Below are 19,552 nucleotides of genomic sequence, written 5' to 3'. Positions count from 1 at the left end.
CGGATCCGAGATGTTCCAAAAGGAACAGTATAAACACAGCTATAAGAGTCCAGATAAATATTAATGAGGATTTCCAGGAATAGAAAAAACAGATCTAACTTCTCCCAAAATCAGCACCTCACCTGCTCTCAGGTCGGCTCCATTCACATCATAGGGACTGAGGTGCAATACCACACAACCGGAGGACAAGTTTGGTGCTGTTTTTGGAAGAATTTACCATTTTTCTATTCCTGGATAACCCCTTTAATAATCCCCCACCCCCGCACCCTATAACATCCAAGCAAATAGCTGAGATGTACAGAAGGACATTTCCTGCTCAGCACAGCAGCTCAAAGGTTATAGTGACTTGTATCAATGGGATTACAGGGTCACATCCCACCATGGACACAACTACATGGAGGAGGTATATAAGGAATCATCCCACAAGCCGCACACTGATGGAACTATAACACAGGGCAATATCTGCCTGATTGGGGGATAATAATCCTGGGTAATAGGATGAGGAATCAGTCCCATCCAGTGTCATCAAGGTAACCTGACTGCTCTATACAATATAGCATCGCACTGTTAAGGTTAAATTTATATGTTGACATCTCTCTATGGAGAGAAGCCGAAAACCCAGGTAAAGGATGGTTTTTAAATTATATCTAGAGTTGGAATCCTGCAGTATTACCAGCTCGTTACTTATACGTCATGGACACAGATAAGACAATGTATCATGATTATAAGCCTGGAGAAAATGGCCCAAGTTTTATTATGGTAATCACATTTTATAGACAGATAAAATATAGGGTGGTAACAAATGCTAATAAGACATAGATGAGGCGGTGCTAGTGATTTAGATATTCAGTCATGCGCAATGGCATCTATATTAGTATTCATTATTATTATTCAAAAAGGTTAGAACAATACATTCTCTGCAATGATACTTTCACATTATTCCCACTGTAACAGACAGGCAACTTTCCTCTGAGAACGGCCTTGGACGCTGATAAACATGTCTCTGAGGGAAATAGTTCTTGAGACAAAACATTCTTTCTAGTGTCATATCAGAAGTTTTCCAAGGTAAGAAATGGTCCAACTATAAGTTAACCCTATCAGGGACTCTCTAATGTGCTGGAGCTTCTGAGCAAGAGGCCTATATATATGTGTATTCATATAGGTACGGTGCAGGTAGGTAAAATCGTATCGCTGGCCTTATCATTCCCCCATTTGACATCCGTGGAGCATGGATATGGTTCATCACTGGTGGTTGGGTCGTAGCTGGAGGTTTTAAGGACTCTACCCTCAGTCGCAGGTTGATCAAGGGACCACAGGTGAAAACATCCTCCAAGTACTAGTACAGCATCCAACCTCCAGAAATGTCCAGGCGGCACAGATTCAAGAGAACCGATAAGAGAAAGAAAGCATAGTAACGTTAGTCTCTTATATGAGGGTGAAGCTTCTTCCTGTTTGTCGAGGTTTTATACGAGAGAAAATACACATGAACACTTTTACTGAAAAACAGATCAGTATTATGCATAAGACCACTTGGAAGAGACCCTGAAGGACTCCCATTAGTTTATGGGCATCACCATAGGATAGACAAAAGTAGTACCATACATTTTATTGAAAGTTATAGATGGCGGAACAAACTTACAGCAGATGTGGTAGTAAGATCTGCAATAACCGAAAGAAAATACTAAACAATGGGTGAGTCTGTATAGTATACATCAATATACAGCTTAGTTACAACAAAACAAATAAAAGCTTATTATCAATACCCAAACTAATATATGTATATGACAAATACCTCTCCGGATTTTATCAAAATAACCAAACCTTACTGTCTCATCACTCCTGTCCCTAAGATTTGTCCCTAATCTTGACTACAGATGTAGCCCCCTTCTCTAGGTCCCTTTACCGTAGGACTGCTTTAAAGGTAAGACAATCCTCCGTCCCGAACCTAACTAGTCTCCTGTCACTCCTACGTCTCCCTGTGACACTGAGTGATCAGACAATAAGTTCTTCACTGTATATAACAGACGTGACTCTATCACAAGGACTCTACCACTTAGGCATCATGTGGGTATTGGAAAGTCACAACAACTAACTTTAAAAAGTTTCTGAAAATAAAAAGTTTAGATGTGAACAAATCTTATCTCATGGCAAAAGCAAAAATAAAAAGTTGATTGATACATAAACCAAAAACAGCATAACAGGTAAATGCAATAAAATCTCCACAATGTGACCTACTATGTAACCACTAGATTCACTTATAATAACCAATTAGTGAATTCACAATCTTCAGTAAGGGATTTTCAAAATTTCCACTTCTTTTTAGTCTTTTTACTTCATTTTGTACCTAGAAAACGTCTTTATGATTAGATCACACAGGACTAATGACTGGTCGCATGGTCACATCTCTTCCTGTACATAATCATATAGTATTATACATACACCAATAATATGAAGTAACTGGGCGCTTAATACCGATATAATGTTTGGATCCTACTGAATTGTCTCTTGTCTCACTGAGATCATCATATATTACACATAAAATAACCACCATAGAAATAAAAGCAAAGTGTAAACGATACATCACCTAAAGTTTCAAAGCCTTTTTATGAGAATAATATATATCATATGATCCTTTTTGTAATAGTAGCATTGGTATGGATCCTTTATCCTTAAACCCATCTTTTGACTGACAGGCCTCTTTACAGACACTTGGACTCTTGGCCTCAGTTATATCGCTTCTTTTAAGGCCACTCGTATCACCTCAGACATTGGCTTTGTCGTCTCCCATAGTTTTGGCTTGACCTGTAAAGAAGACACCAATACAGACAAGGACATACCTATATGGACCACCTGTGGCAGGTGGATGACGTCCACTTACATTCCCTGAAACAGGCAGGAAGATGACAGACTATGCAGACAGGCACTTTACGGTGTTACTTACAGTAGGTTATGACAGGTGTAGATAATACAGCCGTACACAACCCTCTCTGCTATATTTGTTGTCCCCTGGGCCGCCCAATGTGAGGATTCTACACCACATTACACATGGCTTCCTTCTGCTGGTTTTGTCAGATAACTTACAGTGGGATACAAGGCAGGCGGCAAACACAGTTACTTACTGTCTGACTGCCATCTTTACCCAGTACCTCTTCTCCATCCGCTGGTCTCACAGCTTGTTGCTGATTGTCTCTGGAAAAGACTTAAAAACAAACAGATCCACATCTCCTCCTCCACCTGTACACTATGTGCGGTTACCTCAGGAAGAGACTGGAAACATCTCCCCATTCCCTTGTACGCTTTGTACACTGTTACCTTGGGAAGAGCACAGAAACCACCGCATCACCAGCTTCATCCATCACCATTTAGGCTTCAGGGTTTGTCTGCGTGAACGTTGCTTCAGCCGCTCTATGGCAGCTTTTCTTCTTCTTTGAACAGTTTTTTTGAACGCTTCTTTGAAGTGTTTTTGGTAAGCCCAGGGACCAAACAAATCTCTAATTTGCCAATTAACCCATAATGGTGGGCTTCATATAGACATCTGCACAGTTACCTTCAACCATCCTACATGTCTCAGTGATTGTCCTCACCTCCAGCTTATAGCAGGAGCGGTTTCTGCAGTGGAACGTCACGCTGCATGGCGGTCACCATATATCCTTGCGTCTTGTGTCATCCATCTTTGAAAAGTCTGGGATAATCTACAATGAAAACTTTTAAACTTTCATTAATATTTGGGCTTTCAATTACATTTTCATCTTTCACAATTTAAAATATCAAACACAATAAGTAATAAAAACATCCTTATTCAAAAATAAAAAATTTGTACGGTGTTTAAAAAAAAAATTTAAAACATCAAAATTGGCTACTCCATCAAAATGGCAAAATTGGCTGCTCCCATTTCCATTCACCTCCATCCCCTCCCCCATTTGAATCTACATCAAGAGGCAACAGAGATGCTGGATTCAATGCACTTAACACAAAATAGTAAACAGAACGCTCTGTACCTCACTTCTAACCTTGAGCAGTGAGCAGTAAAATCATAGATACAAGAGTTAAAATTTCTTGGAAGTTTTTTTTTTTTTTTTTTCTTTTTTTTTCTAACATCCTTGAAGTTACAGAAGATATCAGCGCTGTGCTCTTATGCACCAGACTGTAACCTTGGACAGTGGCACACATACTTATAACTTAGTAGGAAAAAAACCAATTTGCGTAGAACTTATTAGGATAGATGTGTACACATATATACACATATATATATAAAGACTTGTTAAATAAAGTTACATAGAAATATATATTACAGTAGTAAGTTACTACTCCTTAGAAGTATATATATTTTACTATAGTAAACTACTTCTTCTTTGAAATATCATACGTTGGGGACACACACTTAAAGAAAATCTGCTTACAATATATATTGGGATACATATATATACCTACAACATACTTTTTAAATACAAATGTGTAAGTTACAGTAATAAGTTACTACAGGCTCCTTATACCATTGGGTTCTTAATAAGTGCACAAAATTCTGCGTTTGATCTTTACCAATTATCACTTTTCTCTTGACATTCCTAATAAAACGTACTTTTTCTCTCTGACTCCTCCTACTGACACTTCCGTATACACTAATAGGTCTAATAGACCCAGCTCCTTCAAACAGTCTCATTGCTTTTCCCTCCAACAAACCTTTGTCTAACTTTCTTCACCATCAGGTAATAATATTCATTAATAAATGTGCAAAACAGTTGTTAGACTCTATCGGAGAGTCCTGTGCCCGCCCCCTCAGTGACACTAAGCAGTATGGGCGGAGGACAGAAATGCCAGGAGTTAAAATGGCCACCGGACTAGATAACCGGATATAGGGGTGTTGGCTTAGGGCATGGTTTTGAGACGTCACAATTATAATACAGACGTGGATGATATGTGGGAGTGGTTGGCTTTCCGTCGCCATCTTTGAGGGCTGATTACAGAAAAGTGGCGTACACAAATAAGCAAATGTTCCACGGTCGGGACAACAGAAAATGATCAACATTTTGTAACACGTAACATACTTCTAAAGGGGAACACCAGCTTAGTAAGACTGGCTGAAATACAGTATAATGTAGGAGAGTACATTACATTACACTAACAGCTCTGATTCTTTTTTTTTCTTTTTTCTAATGCTGCTTGCATGTGATCTGCAGCTCTCAGAGCTGGTTGATGGCCTTGTACAAAACATAACAAATAACACACAAAAAAAACTTTGTATGCTGCTTCACTACGCAGCATTAATTAACCTCTTCAGCTCTCTCAGTACTGTATCTAGCAATGAGCTGGACTGTTCTCCTTGTCTGAGTACGTGGCTTTGTACTTAGACACTTACATGGCAATATACACTATTTGAGGTTAGGCTGCCCACCTCCACAAAGGCATTGGTCTTACTATCAGGTCAGGGGCACTTTAAATCAAAGTAACTACTTCAACAGCCGACCAAGGGGAAGATTCCTGCAGAACAAAGGGTCTATACGCCACCATTGGACGTAGGTTGGCTTTTCGCAGGATCTGGGGTTTGTATACAGATATAAACTGGGTACAATGATGTAACATAATGATGTGGCTTGGGTCTGCCACACACACTACAATATTCTGTCTTATCTAGATATTGTTGGTCACCGGCACATGACATGTCCACCCAGCTGGACCTGTGCTTCCCACCCATTATCCTAAATGTTTTCCTTCTGTCTGACCCTCTGGCTCTCATCTATCTACTCCACACCCTCCCCTCTTAGAACTCTAATCCTTGATTCCCCCTTAGGGATAGTACTTCGATTAACCCCTAAGATTCCTGGAAATTCCAAGGACCCATTTGCCCTGCATGTTACATGTAGGTCTGGTTACCTACCCACAAGGCAAAAATAAGTGTGCACAGGAGTGTAAGGGGTTTCCCAGGTGTTGGTCAGAGAGCCAGAGGTTGGTGGGGCTAAGGCATGTATCTGCCTTCATATCAAACCTCCTAAAGATCTGTTCTAGATCTTGCACTGCATCTTCTCATGCCCATCGCTAACTATATCTTTCTTAGCTTCACATCAGCTTCACATAAACTTCTTGTGGAGACTGGGGATCCCTTCTTTTAGTGAATAACTGTCTCATCCTTGCTCAGCTAATCCCTAGGTAGCGTATTGGGGAACGAAACCTAAACCTTAGGTTTTAACAAGCACAGCCGCTATAGGCCCAGCCGTCACAGTGACACACTATGGCGACGCACTACAGCAACCTTGCTATAGGCCCAGCCGTCACAGTGACACACTATGGCGACGCACTACAGCAACCTACTGTCCCTCGTTGCTAATTCCTCCTAGGGGGCAAGGGGGTAAGTCACAGATCTTCTGACCTGCTCTCTACCACAGTACAAGCACAAATAATGGGATCAATACAAGTATTGTTCCCGCTGCTCGAGACAGATATCACTTATCAGGAACCCGTTCACTCCAAAAGTTATGTGCCTGCTGTCTGTGACCTCGCAGCTGTTCTCGATGCCATGCTGTATTACAAGGGTTAAGAATTAATCACAGCCTCCCCGTAAGGACGCAGAAGTGATCATGTTCGGCAATCCCTTTCCTTAATTCAGCATAAATACAGCAACAGCTTATCTCAATCACACAACAGTTTGCGACGGCAATGCAGCACTTTAACCTTGTCCTATCCTGGGTTACAGAGTTCTTTGTCTAACAAATAGACTCAGCTTTACAAACATATATAGAGAACACAGGTGTGACGGGAATCTGATTAGATCCGTTCCCCTGAGGCGCAGATAGTACGTAAGAAAGGAAAGTCTTTCTTACCTGGCCAGTTATATCTGCGCGTCCGATGACGGATAAATCACCACATCCCGTCTGTCTGCGTTCTAGTTTGCAAGAGGCTGAGTCCCAGTTCGGACGCCAAATGTTAAGGTTAAATTTATATGTTGACATCTCTCTATGGAGAGAAGCCGAAAACCCAGGTAAAGGATGGTTTTTAAATTATATCTAGAGTTGGAATCCTGCAGTATTACCAGCTCGTTACTTATACGTCATGGACACAGATAAGACAATGTATCATGATTATAAGCCTGGAGAAAATGGCCCAAGTTTTATTATGGTAATCACATTTTATAGACAGATAAAATATAGGGTGGTAACAAATGCTAATAAGACATAGATGAGGCGGTGCTAGTGATTTAGATATTCAGTCATGCGCAATGGCATCTATATTAGTATTCATTATTATTATTCAAAAAGGTTAGAACAATACATTCTCTGCAATGATACTTTCACATTATTCCCACTGTAACAGACAGGCAACTTTCCTCTGAGAACGGCCTTGGACGCTGATAAACATGTCTCTGAGGGAAATAGTTCTTGAGACAAAACATTCTTTCTAGTGTCATATCAGAAGTTTTCCAAGGTAAGAAATGGTCCAACTATAAGTTAACCCTATCAGGGACTCTCTAATGTGCTGGAGCTTCTGAGCAAGAGGCCTATATATATGTGTATTCATATAGGTACGGTGCAGGTAGGTAAAATCGTATCGCTGGCCTTATCAGCACTCTGCTTACTCTCTCTATTTCCTATTTCAGGGAGGACAGGACAACATCGAGGGTGAGTGTCTCCTGTCTATAATATCATCTTTGTAGATTTCATGTCTGACATCTCATCACATGTTACATCATAAGGTTAATGGAGAAGACCGTCATTTTATAAAATTCAGCAGCTGGCAGGGGGAAATTGATTACAAGTAGGAACTTACCTCTCCGGTGCCCATGGTGAGCGGCAGACCTGCCTCAGGACTCTCACCGGGCTTCAGTATCTCCAGCGCTGATACAACACGAGGCGGCTGATGGACTGGTCACTCAGCCAGTCATTGAAGGGGGGCGGGACACCACCCCAGTCATTGATTCGCTGAGCCGCCAGTCCATCAGCTGGGACAGGCCTTTTCCTCTGACATCATCACAACTCAGGGGAAAACACCTTCCGGGGGGGTCCCGAGGCCAGTCCCACCGCTAACAGCGGGCACAGGGAGAGGTAAGTGCTGATGAATTTTAAAAAACGCCGGACTTCTCCTTTAAAAGACACATTGTATGCCGGAAGATCCGTAACAATCCTCAAAAGGGCAAAATTAAGGGATATTGTTCACAAAAAAATATTTTATATCACCTTACAATATAATAGTATATAGAAAAGAACAGGGGGCAACTTGTTCTGCAAGAAACAAGCCGCCTTATTGTTATGGTGACAAAAATATTATGGAGTTCTGTCATTTAGAATGAAAAAAAAAGGGTTTAAAATTTCCCAACTACAGTTTGTGTCTCTACAATATATAAAGCACGTCCCTAAATCTAAGGCAAATAGGGAAAATTATTATTATTTTATATAACATTTAAAACTAACGATTTTTCTTTTTTTTTCTTTACTTTAGAGGAAGAATCGGATTTTGGGTAAGTAAATCTTTACTGAAAATGTAAAACTTGTGTGACCCCGTAATTCCTCCCCTATAGACACCGATCATCACTGCAGGATTGCTGAGAGAACGTCTCTGAATAAACTGATGGTGTAAATGAGTCTCTAATGCGTGTTAGGTTTTTACTATCTTCTCTATTAAATCACTAACAGGAGCGAGGAGGATGAGGAGGACGTGGAGGAAGAGGAGGATTGGACGTAAGTATCTCATATCACATAAACATGTTTTCAGGGGAGGGGTCTCGTTTTAAAGGGGAACTCCAGTAAAAAAAAATTTTTAAACAAGCTGCTGTTAGAAAGTTATTTGTAAATTATTTCTATTTAAAACTCTCAAGTTTTCCATTACTTATCAACTGCTGTATGTCCTGCAGGAAGTGGTGTATTCTTTCCAGTCTGACACAGTGCTCTCTGCTGCCACTTCTGTCTGTGTCAGGAACTGTCCAGAGCAGGGGAGGTTTTCTGTTGGGATTTTCTACTGCTTAGGACATTTCATTTCTCTTGATAAAGTTCTGCCAGAAAATAGATGTCATGGTGTGAATGAGTCTCTAATGTGTGTTAGGTTTTGACTATCTTCTCTATTCTATCATTAACAGGAGCGAGGAGGACATCAGCAAGGAGGACGAGGAGGACGTGGAGGACATGGAGGACGAGGAGGACGAGGAGGACACGGATGATGATGAAGACTTTGAGGAGTAATTATTTCATAGTGAAATATAATATAGTAATATAATTGTTACATCAGTCACATAGACATGTCTGCGAGGGGCGGGGAGATGAGTCAACCGCCCATAGAGAATGACGGCTCCATTCATTCTCTATGGGCATCGGACTCATCTCAGCAGCGCGCCCGCTGGGCTTCAGACAAGGATATCTCTGTCTCGGGACCGGCCCCAGGAATGGGACTTGGCGAGATGAGGTAAGTATCCAGGGCTCTAGTGGGGGGTCGCGCGGCCTTCACCCCGGCACGGAGGGTGACAGGTTCCTTTTAAAGTAAAAAAAGTGTAAAAAAAATAAAAAAGATTTGAAAAGTATTAAAAAACCCTTATAAGGGGGAAAAACACCAGGATTGCTGATTTTTTAAAAAATATACATCAGAAAAAAATTTATAAAGAGCGGTCAAAATTTTTCTGTTACACCAATATGATATAAATAAAATCTAGAGATCATGGCGCAAAAAAAAATGACACCCCAACCAGCCCTGTAGGTAGAAAAATAAAGACGCTATGGCTCCTAGAAGGCGAGGAGGAACATTGCATTAATCTGACCCGGACATCCGGGCATCAATGGGCTCAGTCTTGAAGGGGTCAAAGCCGGATCATCTGTTTTAATAAATCTAGGCCAGTGTATTTCTAATTTTCTAGTTTTCATAAAACCTCCCCCAATAGGCGGCACATAGGACTGACTAATATCTCCTTTATATTTTTTTCTCTTGTCATGTGATAGGTGGAAGAAGAAGGTGATGAACGCACCGTGGATTTACAGGTATTCACACGACATGAAAAAAGCATTAAATAACATTTTCTACAAGTTTTAAATGGGACAAAGTAACAATGATCCTAACCAAATATCTGTTCTCTGTTACAGCGATGAGAAGTACCCGCTGGGCCTGCAGATCCCGAGCCTGGAGACCATCATGTAAGTAGAAGCAGCAGATTGTCGCCTTTTCTGTGGCATATGACAGACGTAAGGGGCCTGAAGAGGCGGAGAGAAGGTGCGGCCTCCTTTTATAACTAATATAATGGCTTACGCCTAAAAACAGAGGTAAGTCATGGCAGAAATCTACACCGGCTCCGAAGCAGATATAGATTTCTGCACCCACCGTGTGGCAGGTACAGGCCCCCCGGATTTATAATGTCCTTAATAAATGTCCCCTTATTTACTATTTACATTGTTCTACATACAGTGAAGAGGAGGAAGAGGAGGAAGAGGACTGGACTGAGGAGATCCACAGGTAAGGAATCACATGTACTGTGACTGCAAGTTTTGTTTCTTTCCTTCCAGTATAGAGAGAGGAGATGTGGGAGGACAGGACAGGGGGCGCTCTAGGCAGAGATAAAATCATATTTTCTGTCTTCTCTATTCTATCACTAATAGGAGCGATGACGACACCAGCAAGGACGCGGACGACATGGAGGATTGGGAGTAAGTATCTCATAGTAAAATTTCAGTCCTATAGACATGTTTGTAGGGGGGGGAGGGGGTCTCGTCTTAAAGGAACACTGCAGCAAAAGTTTTTTCTTTCAAACAAACTGGTGTCAGAAGGTTATATAGTTTTCTATATTACTTTTTTTTTATACATCTCAGGTCTTCCAGTACTTATTGGCTGCTTTATGTCCTGCAGGAAATGTTGTGTTTTTTCCAGTCTGACACAGTGCTCTCTGCTGCCACCTCTGTCTGCGTCAGGAACTGTCCAGAGCAGGAGAGATTTTCTATTGGGAATTTCTACTGCTTAGGACAGTTTCTGTCAGGGACAGAGGTGGCAGCAGAGAGCACTGTGTTAGACTGGAAATAATACACCACTTCCTACAGGACATACAGCAGCTGATAAGTACTAGAAGGCTTGAGATTTTTGAAAAGAAGTAAATTACAAATCTGTATAACATTCTGACACCTGTTGATTAGAAAACATTTTTCGCTGGAGCGCCCCTTTTAAACAAGAAGCCTACGAAAATTACAGTATCTGGAGTTATTTTAAATTTTACATTACTTGCATTTTCTTCTAATAAACTTTGTATCATTTTGTTTAAATTACATGTTTGGGGTTTTTTTTTTTCAGATTTTTGTGGTGTTTTTTCCATAGTAGATCATGTGATCATTGGTCTCTCTTTGAGGCTGGATTCACACTGTGTTTTCCCATTTGTGGAATACGGCCGCTGCAATTTTTGAGTCAAAACCAGAAGTGGATTAAAAGTAATGGGTAAAAGAAAGGCGGCACTTATATGTCTCCTCCCTGTCGGATCCACTCCTGGCTTTGGCTCAAAAACTGCTGTGGCCCTTTCCAAGAAACTGCCATGTGTGAATGCTAGCTGTTCAAAAATTTTTTTTTTTTACAAAAAAACATCAAAAGTATCAACCAAAATTTACCACAGGAAGGGGTGTATTCTTTCCAGTCTGACAAAGTGCTCTCTGCTGCCACCTCTGTCTGTGTCAGGAACTGTCCAGAGCAGGGGAGGTTTTCTCTGGGGATTTTCTCCTGCTTAGGACATTTTCAGAAAATTGATGTCATGGTGTGAATGAGTCTCTAATGTGTGTTAGGTTTTCACTATCTTCTCTATTCTATCACTAACAGGTGCGACGACAACATCAGCGAGGAGGACGAGGAGGACACAGAGGATGATGAGGACTTTGAGGAGTAAGTATCTCATCCAAAAGGGGTACACAAGCAAAAAAGTTTTTTTTTCTTTCAAACAAACTGGTGTCAAAAAGTTAAATACATTTTGTAAATTACTTCTATTTAAAAATCTCCAGTCCTCCAGTACTTATCAGCTGCTGTATGTCATGCAGGAAGTGGTGTATTCCTTCCAGTCTGACATGATGCTCTCTGCTGCCACCTCCGTCTGTGTCAGGAACTGTCCAGAGCAGGAGAGGTTTTCTTTGGGGATTTTGCTACTGCTCAGGACAGTTCCTGTCAGGCACAGAGGTGGCAGCAGAGAGCACTGTGCCAGACTGGAAAGAATACACCACTTCATGCAGGACATACAGCAGCTGATAAGTACTAGAAAGCTTAGGATTTTTGAAAGGAAGTAAATTACAAATCTGTATAACTTTCAGACATCAGTTTTACATTACTTTCATTTTTTTTTTTAGTAAACTTTGTAGCATTTTAATTAAAGTACATGTTTTTCTTTTGTCAGATTTTTGTGGTGTTTTTCCCATAGTAGATCATGTGATCATTGGTCTCTCTTTGAGGCTGGATTCACACAGTGTTTCCCCACAGGTTTGTGGAATACTGCTGCTGCAAAACGAGTCAAAACCAGAAGTGGATTAAAAGTAATGGGTAAAAGAAAGGCGGCACTTATATGTCTCCTCCCTGCCGGATCCACTCCTGGCTTTGGCTCAAAAACTGCAGTGGCCGTTTCCAAAAAACTGCCATGTGTGAAGTCGGCCTCAATCACATGAATTATAATGGGAAAAACAAAAACCGTAACAAAACACAACACATACATGTATATAAAGATAAGGCACTGTACCTAGAGCACTCACCAACGTCCCAAAGCGAAGAAAACACCAAGAAGTACAAAGCATTGATTGTAGAGACTTTCACATAACATCCGGCTCCGACATTTTCCTGCAAATAAAAAGAATGCCAATAAATATAAACCACAGACAGAGCTGGATACAGGAGTAAAAACCTATTAGACATACACAAGGCGATATTTCAAGGCACTAAATTTCTTCAAATTCAAACTCTTAGTTGTGACTGTGAGTGTCCAGGAGGCGGGGCCCAGCTGGTCAGGTGATACCCGATTATCGCTCCATGGAATAGATAGAACGATCAGCCGATGATCGTGTCATCGGCTGATCGTTCATTTAGGTTCAAACCTAAAATCATCGGTCGCCACCCGCGCATGGCTATGTGGAATAGCGGTGCGCGGTGGGCGGCTGACGATTTCAGCAGCACCATACATTACCTGTCCAGGCGCAGGTCTTTTCCTTCTTTCTCCAGGTCCCGTGCCGCAGCAGCTTCGGAGTGGCCTGTCTGAACTGAACTGGCCAGGACCGCCGTGGCCAGTGATTGGCTGAGCGGTCTGTCAGTTCAAACAGGCGCTCCGAAGCTGCTGCGGCGCAGGAGCGGGAGAAGGAGAAGACCTGCACCTGGACAAGTAATGTATGAAACAAGGGCTGCAAGGACACCGGTAACAATGTCATTGCAGCCCTTACTAAACGATTGTCGGGCCGTGGAATAGGCCCAGTAAACGAGCGCCGATCTAGCAGATCGGTGCCCGTTTACATCGTTGATCGGGCCCTGCTCGGCCTGTGGGGTAGGACCCCTAGTCTTAACTAAGTTTCCTCTATCATCATGACTGAGGGCCAAGCCAAAACAACAGTCAAGATGGTAGGGGAGGGTCTAAGGAGGGAAGCAGGGCTAGGGAAGGGGTGGCACTTCAGAGGTTAGGCCACGTCTTTAAGACACTTACAGGCACAAAGGAGGGATCTGACGCCTTACAACATCACCTTGGGTATGGTAAAAAATGTCCATTAGTTAAAAAAAAATCTTGTTACATATTTTTCATCAAAGGTGTACTCAGATATTGTACTTCAAACATACTTTAACCAGGATTTTGTTCACAATTGTCAAAAAAATAATACATAAACACCTGAAAGACGTCATCTCATCACATAGATTCATGCAGGGATCACATGCTGGCGGATCATAGGCTGCAGGCCTGAGGTATCTGTATGCTGTGAGTAACTGGCTGAGCAGGGAACTGACCGCTCCCTGTCTACTATTCTCCCTGACTGCATCTGTGTGCAAAGATCCAGGGCACAGGGCCAGAAATCCAGGGAAATCACTGCAATCCCAATGCCCGCTGCTAACAACACATTTAACCCCTTCACGTTAGTAATTTGTATATATGCGTACCTACTGCACATACCCCGTGTAGTAAGAATGTACACTAAGGGGGTTGATGTGTGTGGGACAGCTGCAGTGAGAGCGATCCCACACACATCAGTGTCCCGGGAGCCCAGCATAATGATAGGCATCTGCGATCGCGCAGCTGTCTGTCATTAAACCCTTAAATGCTGTGATCAAAAGCAATCGCATCTTACTCAGTGAGAGGACAAGCACCTGTCACTGAGTGAACGGGACCCGCGCAGCATGGCGAACGCTTGTACCGACAGGCGGGGTTAAGTGACTTACCTCCGTCTTGTCGGATAGGCGATTTATGCATAGAGTCTGCTCTCAGGCAGGCTCTATGCATAGATCTCTGAAAACACTGATCTATGCTATGCTATGGCATAGCATAGATCAGTATATGCAATCTAATGATTGCATGTTTTAAATTTAAAAAAAGTGTAAAAAAAAAATGATAATAAAAAAGTTTTTAAAAGTATTAAAAAAAACCTTTTAACCTCTCCAATAAAAGTTTATTATACCTCCTTGCCCATTATAAAAATAAAAATATAAAAAAAAAAAATAAATACACATATTATAATATAGCGTGTGGAATTGTCCGATCTATTAAAATAGAACATTAATGTTCCCACACGGAGAATGGCGTAAATGGGGGAAAAACACCAGGATTGCTGATTTTTTTAAATTATATATCAGAAAAAAATTTATAAAAAGCGATCAAAATTTTTCTGTTACACCAATATGATATTAATAAAAACTAGAGATCATGGCGCAAAAAAATTACACCCAAACCAGCCCTGTAGGTGGAAAAATAAAAGCGCTATGGCTCCTAGAAGGCGGGGAGGAACATTGCATTAATCTGACCCGGACATCCGGGCATCAATGGGCTCAGTCTTGAAGGGGTCAAAGCCGGATCATCTGTTTTAATAAATCTAGGCCAGTGTATTTCTAATTTTCTAGTTTGGATGAAACCTCCCCCAATAGGCGGCACATAGGACTGACTAATATCTCCTTTATAATTTTTTTCTCTTGTCATGTGATAGGTGGAAGAAGAAGGTGATGAACGCACCGTGGATTTACAGGTATTCACACTACATGAAAAAAGCATGTACCTGCTTCACCCCATAACAGCATGGAATAAAGAGGGATCAGAGAGTCACATGGGGCCCAGAATGCACCAATAAAAACCTCAATTGTCACACAGAAGTATTTTAGCCCCCTAAGTCCTCTGCAAACTGATATGAGGCCTATATAATATCCTAAATGACAGGGGCCACTAGGTGCTGCTTGGTGTGTAAGACCTATGTGTGAGACAGGTAGCGCTCTAGGGCCACGTATGTGACACATCTAAAAACTGCAGAATCAGGGAATATACTGAGTTGCATTTCTCTGCCAACACCGGCTGCTATGTTACAGAACACGACTAAAAGAGAAAATGGGGAAAAAAAGAAATCACATTTTTAAATTCTAAGTTCATTTTAACAGAAGTTGATTTAAAAACTATTTTTTTCCCACTGGGGTTCTCCTTTATGGGGGCAGATTAGAAAATGAGCTCAGAATAAAAATCACTTAGATAAAAAAAGTTTCTGCCAAGTTTATCATGTGGGAATTGAAAATTCTGAAAGTTTTAAATGGGACAAAGTAACAATGATCCTAACCAAATATCTGTTCTCTGTTACAGCGATGAGAAGTACCCGCTGGGCCTGCAGATCCCGAGCCTGGAGACCATCATGTAAGTAGAAGCAGCAGATTGTCGCCTTTTCTGTGGCATATGACAGACGTAAGGGGCCTGAAGAGGCGGAGAGAAGGTGCGGCCTCCTTTTATAACTAATATAATGGCTTACGCCTAAAAACAGAGGTAAGTCATGGCAGAAATCTACACCGGCTCCGGAGCAGATATAGATTTCTGCACCCACCGTGTGGCAGGTACAGGGCCCCCCGGATTTATAATGTCCTTAATAAATGTCCCCTTATTTACATTGTTCTACATACAGTGAAGAGGAGGAAGAGGACTGGACTGAGGAGATCCACGGGTAAGGAATCACAAGTACTGTGACTGCAAGTTTTGTTTCTTTCCTTCCAGTATAGAGAGAGGAGATGTGGGAGGACAGGACAGGGGGCGCTCTAGGTAGAGATAGAATTATATTTTCTGTCTTCTCTATTCTATCACTAACAGGAGCGATGACGACACCAGCAAGGACGCGGAAGACATGGAGGATTGGGAGTAAGTATCTCATAGCAAAATATCAGGCACATAAACATGTTCGTAAGGGGAGGGGGGTCTCGCCTTAAAGGAACACTGCACACTGCAGCAAAAGTTTTTTCTTTCAAACAAACTGGTGTCAGAAAGTTATATAGTTTTCTATATTACTTCTATTTAAACATCTCAAGTCTTCCAGTACTTATCAGCTGCTTTATGTCCTGCAGGAAATGGTGTGTTCTTTCCAGTCTGACACAGTGCTCTCTGCTGCCACCTCTGTCTGCGTCAGGAACTGTTCAGAGCAGGAGAGATTTTCTATTGGGAATTTCTACTGCTCAGGACAGTTCCTCTCAGGTACAGAGGTGGCAGCAGAGAGCACTGTGTCAGACTGGAAATAATACACCACTTCCTACAGGACATACAGCAGCTGATAAGTACTAGAAGGCTTGAGATTTTTGAAAAGAAGTAAATTACAAATCTGTATAACTTTGTGACATTAGTTAACTAGAACACATTTTTCGCTAGAGTGCCACTTTTAAACAAGACGCCTACGAAAATTAGTGTTTGGAGTTATTTAAAATTTTACATTACTTGCATTAAAATTACATTTTTTTCTTTTGTTAGATTTTTGTGGTGTTTTTCCCATAGTAGATACATTTTTTGCAAAATAACAGCAAAAGTTATCTTTTGTATACAAGTAGAGAATGTCATCTTAAATGCTAGCTGTTCAAGAATTTTTGTTTTACAAAAAACATTAAATGTATCAACGAAAATTTAATACTTAGATAAAGCCCGATGTGTCATGGAAACCTCAGAATCACTTAGATACATAAAAAAGGTTACTGCCATGTAATAAGTTACTGCCCTGTAATAAGTTACTGCCATGTAATAAGTTTCTGCCATGTAATAAGTTCATCATGTCAGAATTGAAAAACAGGGCAACGATGATAAGGGGGAAACTGGCAGTGACAACAAGGGGTTAATAAATATTGGCAATGAAATTCATGTTCTTCTTGAAAGAGAACAATAAATAATATTTTCTGAAACCAAACATCTGTTCTCTGTTACAGGGATGACAAGAACCCACTGGGCCTGCAGATCCCGAGCCTGGAGACCATCATGTAAGTAGAAGCAGCAGAGATACAACCACCCTTCTGTATTCTCTGGGTGGATATAGGAGTCCAATGGCATCACTGCTCATAAACTCCTCACCTGAAACTCTGTATATCTACATGTGCCCAGGGTCGTATTACCAGCTGCTGCTGCGCTAGGCACTAAACCTGAAGACGCCCCATCTTGGGGGGTGTAAGGGAGAGTGGTTTCAATGCATTTCTCTACTTGTAGAAACATTGTATAAATAGTTTATTTTACAGTTTTTAACTGCTTAAAACATAAGCAAATTTCCACATTGCATCAATGATTAGAGCCGTCTACATATTGTCTGAGGGAATTCTCACCACAGGATTGGTGGATTGGTAGGTAATAGCTCCAGGCCTCACATTTACCACCGCCACACCAAACCTGACCAACACCGACATACTGTGACTGGATAACACCGCCATACGAGACCCGACCAACACCACAATATTGTGACTGGATAACACCGCCATACCAAACCTGACTAACAGCGCCATACTGTGACTGGATAACACCGCCATACTGTGACTGGATAACACGGCCATACCCTACCAGACCTGACCAACACCACAATATTGTGACTGGATAACACCGCCATACCAAACCTGACCAACAGCACCATACTGTGACTGGATAACACCGCCATACCAAACCTGACTAACAGCGATATACTGTGACTGGATAACACCGCCATACCAAACCTGACCAACAGCGCCATACTGTGACTGGATAACACCGCCATACCAAACCTGACCAATACCGCCATACTGTGACTGGATAACACCGCCATACAAAACCTGACCAATATGGCCATACTTTGACTAGATAACACCGCCATACCAGACCTGAACAATACCACCATACCGGCCTTCCCCCTTTGAAAAGACACCAGATAGATTTACTGGCAAGTCTAAAGCGAGGTGGAGGACTAAAAAAATAAAAACAAAAAAGTTGTTTCCTCCCCGCTGCTCCCTGGTGCTGCCCCCCTGCAAGGTGCTGCCCTAGGTACCAGACCACGTGTGCATAGTGGAAAATACGGCCCTGCATATGCCCAAAAACTATGGGTCAGATATATGAATGTGCGGCCCATGCGAACACAATGGAAAAATCCCAGTTTTTTGCCTTTTCTGTGGCATTGCAGACATAAGGGGCTTGAGAAGGTGTGGTCTCCTTTGGGGACTAATTTAGGGCCCTATTCCACCAGACGATTATCGTTCAGATTATCGTTAAATCGTACGAATCTAAACGATAATCGTTCGGTTGAAATGCAGTTAACGATTAACGACCGAACGAGAAATCGCTGATCGCTTTATAAGACCTGGACCTATTTTTATCGTTGCTCGTTCGCAAAACGTTCGCAAATCGTTCACATTGAATAAGACATCGTTCGGTCGTTCGCAATAGATACGAACGCAATAGCGAATAAATAGCGAAGAAAAACTATCGCAATTACAATCATAAGTAACGATTATCGTTCCATGGAAATGAGTGAACGTTTTCAGGTCTTTCGCAATAGCGGTCGTTTGAGATCTTTAATCGTTAACGATTATGCAAACGATAATCGTCCGGTGGAATAGGGCCCTTAGTCCTGCTGGATTTACACCGGTCTTAAAGGGGTTGTCCGGCGCAAAAAAATTATTCACAGAATAACACACATTACAAAGTTATACAACTTTGTAATGTATGTTATGTCTGTGAATGGCCCCCTTCCCCGTGTCCCACCACCCCCACCCGTGTACCCGGAAGTGTGGTGCGCTATACATACCTGTCACGTGCCGACCACGGTCTCCGATCCGTGGTGGGACACAAGGAAGGGGGCCATTCACAGACATAACATACATTACAAAGTTGTATAACTTTGTAATGTGTGTTATTCTGTGAATAATTTTTTTGCGCCGGACAACCCCTTTAATAAATGTCCATATATACATATATATAAAAAAGCTGGTTTATGTTCTACATACAGTGAAGTGGAGGACGAGAAGGAAGAGGACCAGATTGACGACATCAACGGGTAAGAAATCACATGTACTATGAATGCATGTATTTGTTTTTTACCATCCAGTATAGAGAGAGGAGAGGTGGGAGGACAGGAAAGGGGGCGCTTTAGTTAGATATAAAATCATATTTTTCCATTTATTTGACTGGCATATATTCACATTCCAAACT

At 41.6% G+C, this 19,552-nt stretch overlaps 1 protein-coding gene and 1 long non-coding RNA gene across 2 annotated transcripts in view; one reads left to right on the top strand and one right to left on the bottom strand.

Moving 5' to 3' along the window:
- The window catches only part of LOC138801249 (FK506-binding protein 5-like), a 179,962-nt gene that overhangs the window by 84,999 nt on the left and 75,411 nt on the right, over positions 1-19,552 (top strand). Inside the window, exons 16-20 of the mRNA XM_069983855.1 lie at positions 11,758-11,820; positions 15,090-15,128; positions 15,728-15,778; positions 16,041-16,079; positions 16,223-16,270. Coding sequence (XP_069839956.1) covers positions 11,758-11,820; positions 15,090-15,128; positions 15,728-15,778; positions 16,041-16,079; positions 16,223-16,270 — 240 coding nt within the window. The remainder of the gene's footprint in view (positions 1-11,757; positions 11,821-15,089; positions 15,129-15,727; positions 15,779-16,040; positions 16,080-16,222; positions 16,271-19,552) is intronic.
- LOC138801251 (uncharacterized) lies at positions 719-7,549 on the bottom strand. Its single transcript, XR_011364587.1, has 2 exons — positions 6,303-7,549; positions 719-6,247 (listed from the first exon to the last, which is right to left on the bottom strand). It is a non-coding gene; the product is annotated as an uncharacterized lncRNA (long non-coding RNA).

This window comes from Dendropsophus ebraccatus, chromosome 9, assembly GCF_027789765.1.
Source record: "Dendropsophus ebraccatus isolate aDenEbr1 chromosome 9, aDenEbr1.pat, whole genome shotgun sequence".
In the NCBI taxonomy this organism is placed as follows: Eukaryota; Metazoa; Chordata; class Amphibia; order Anura; family Hylidae; genus Dendropsophus; species Dendropsophus ebraccatus.
This window is presented reverse-complemented; position numbering and strand designations above follow the sequence as displayed.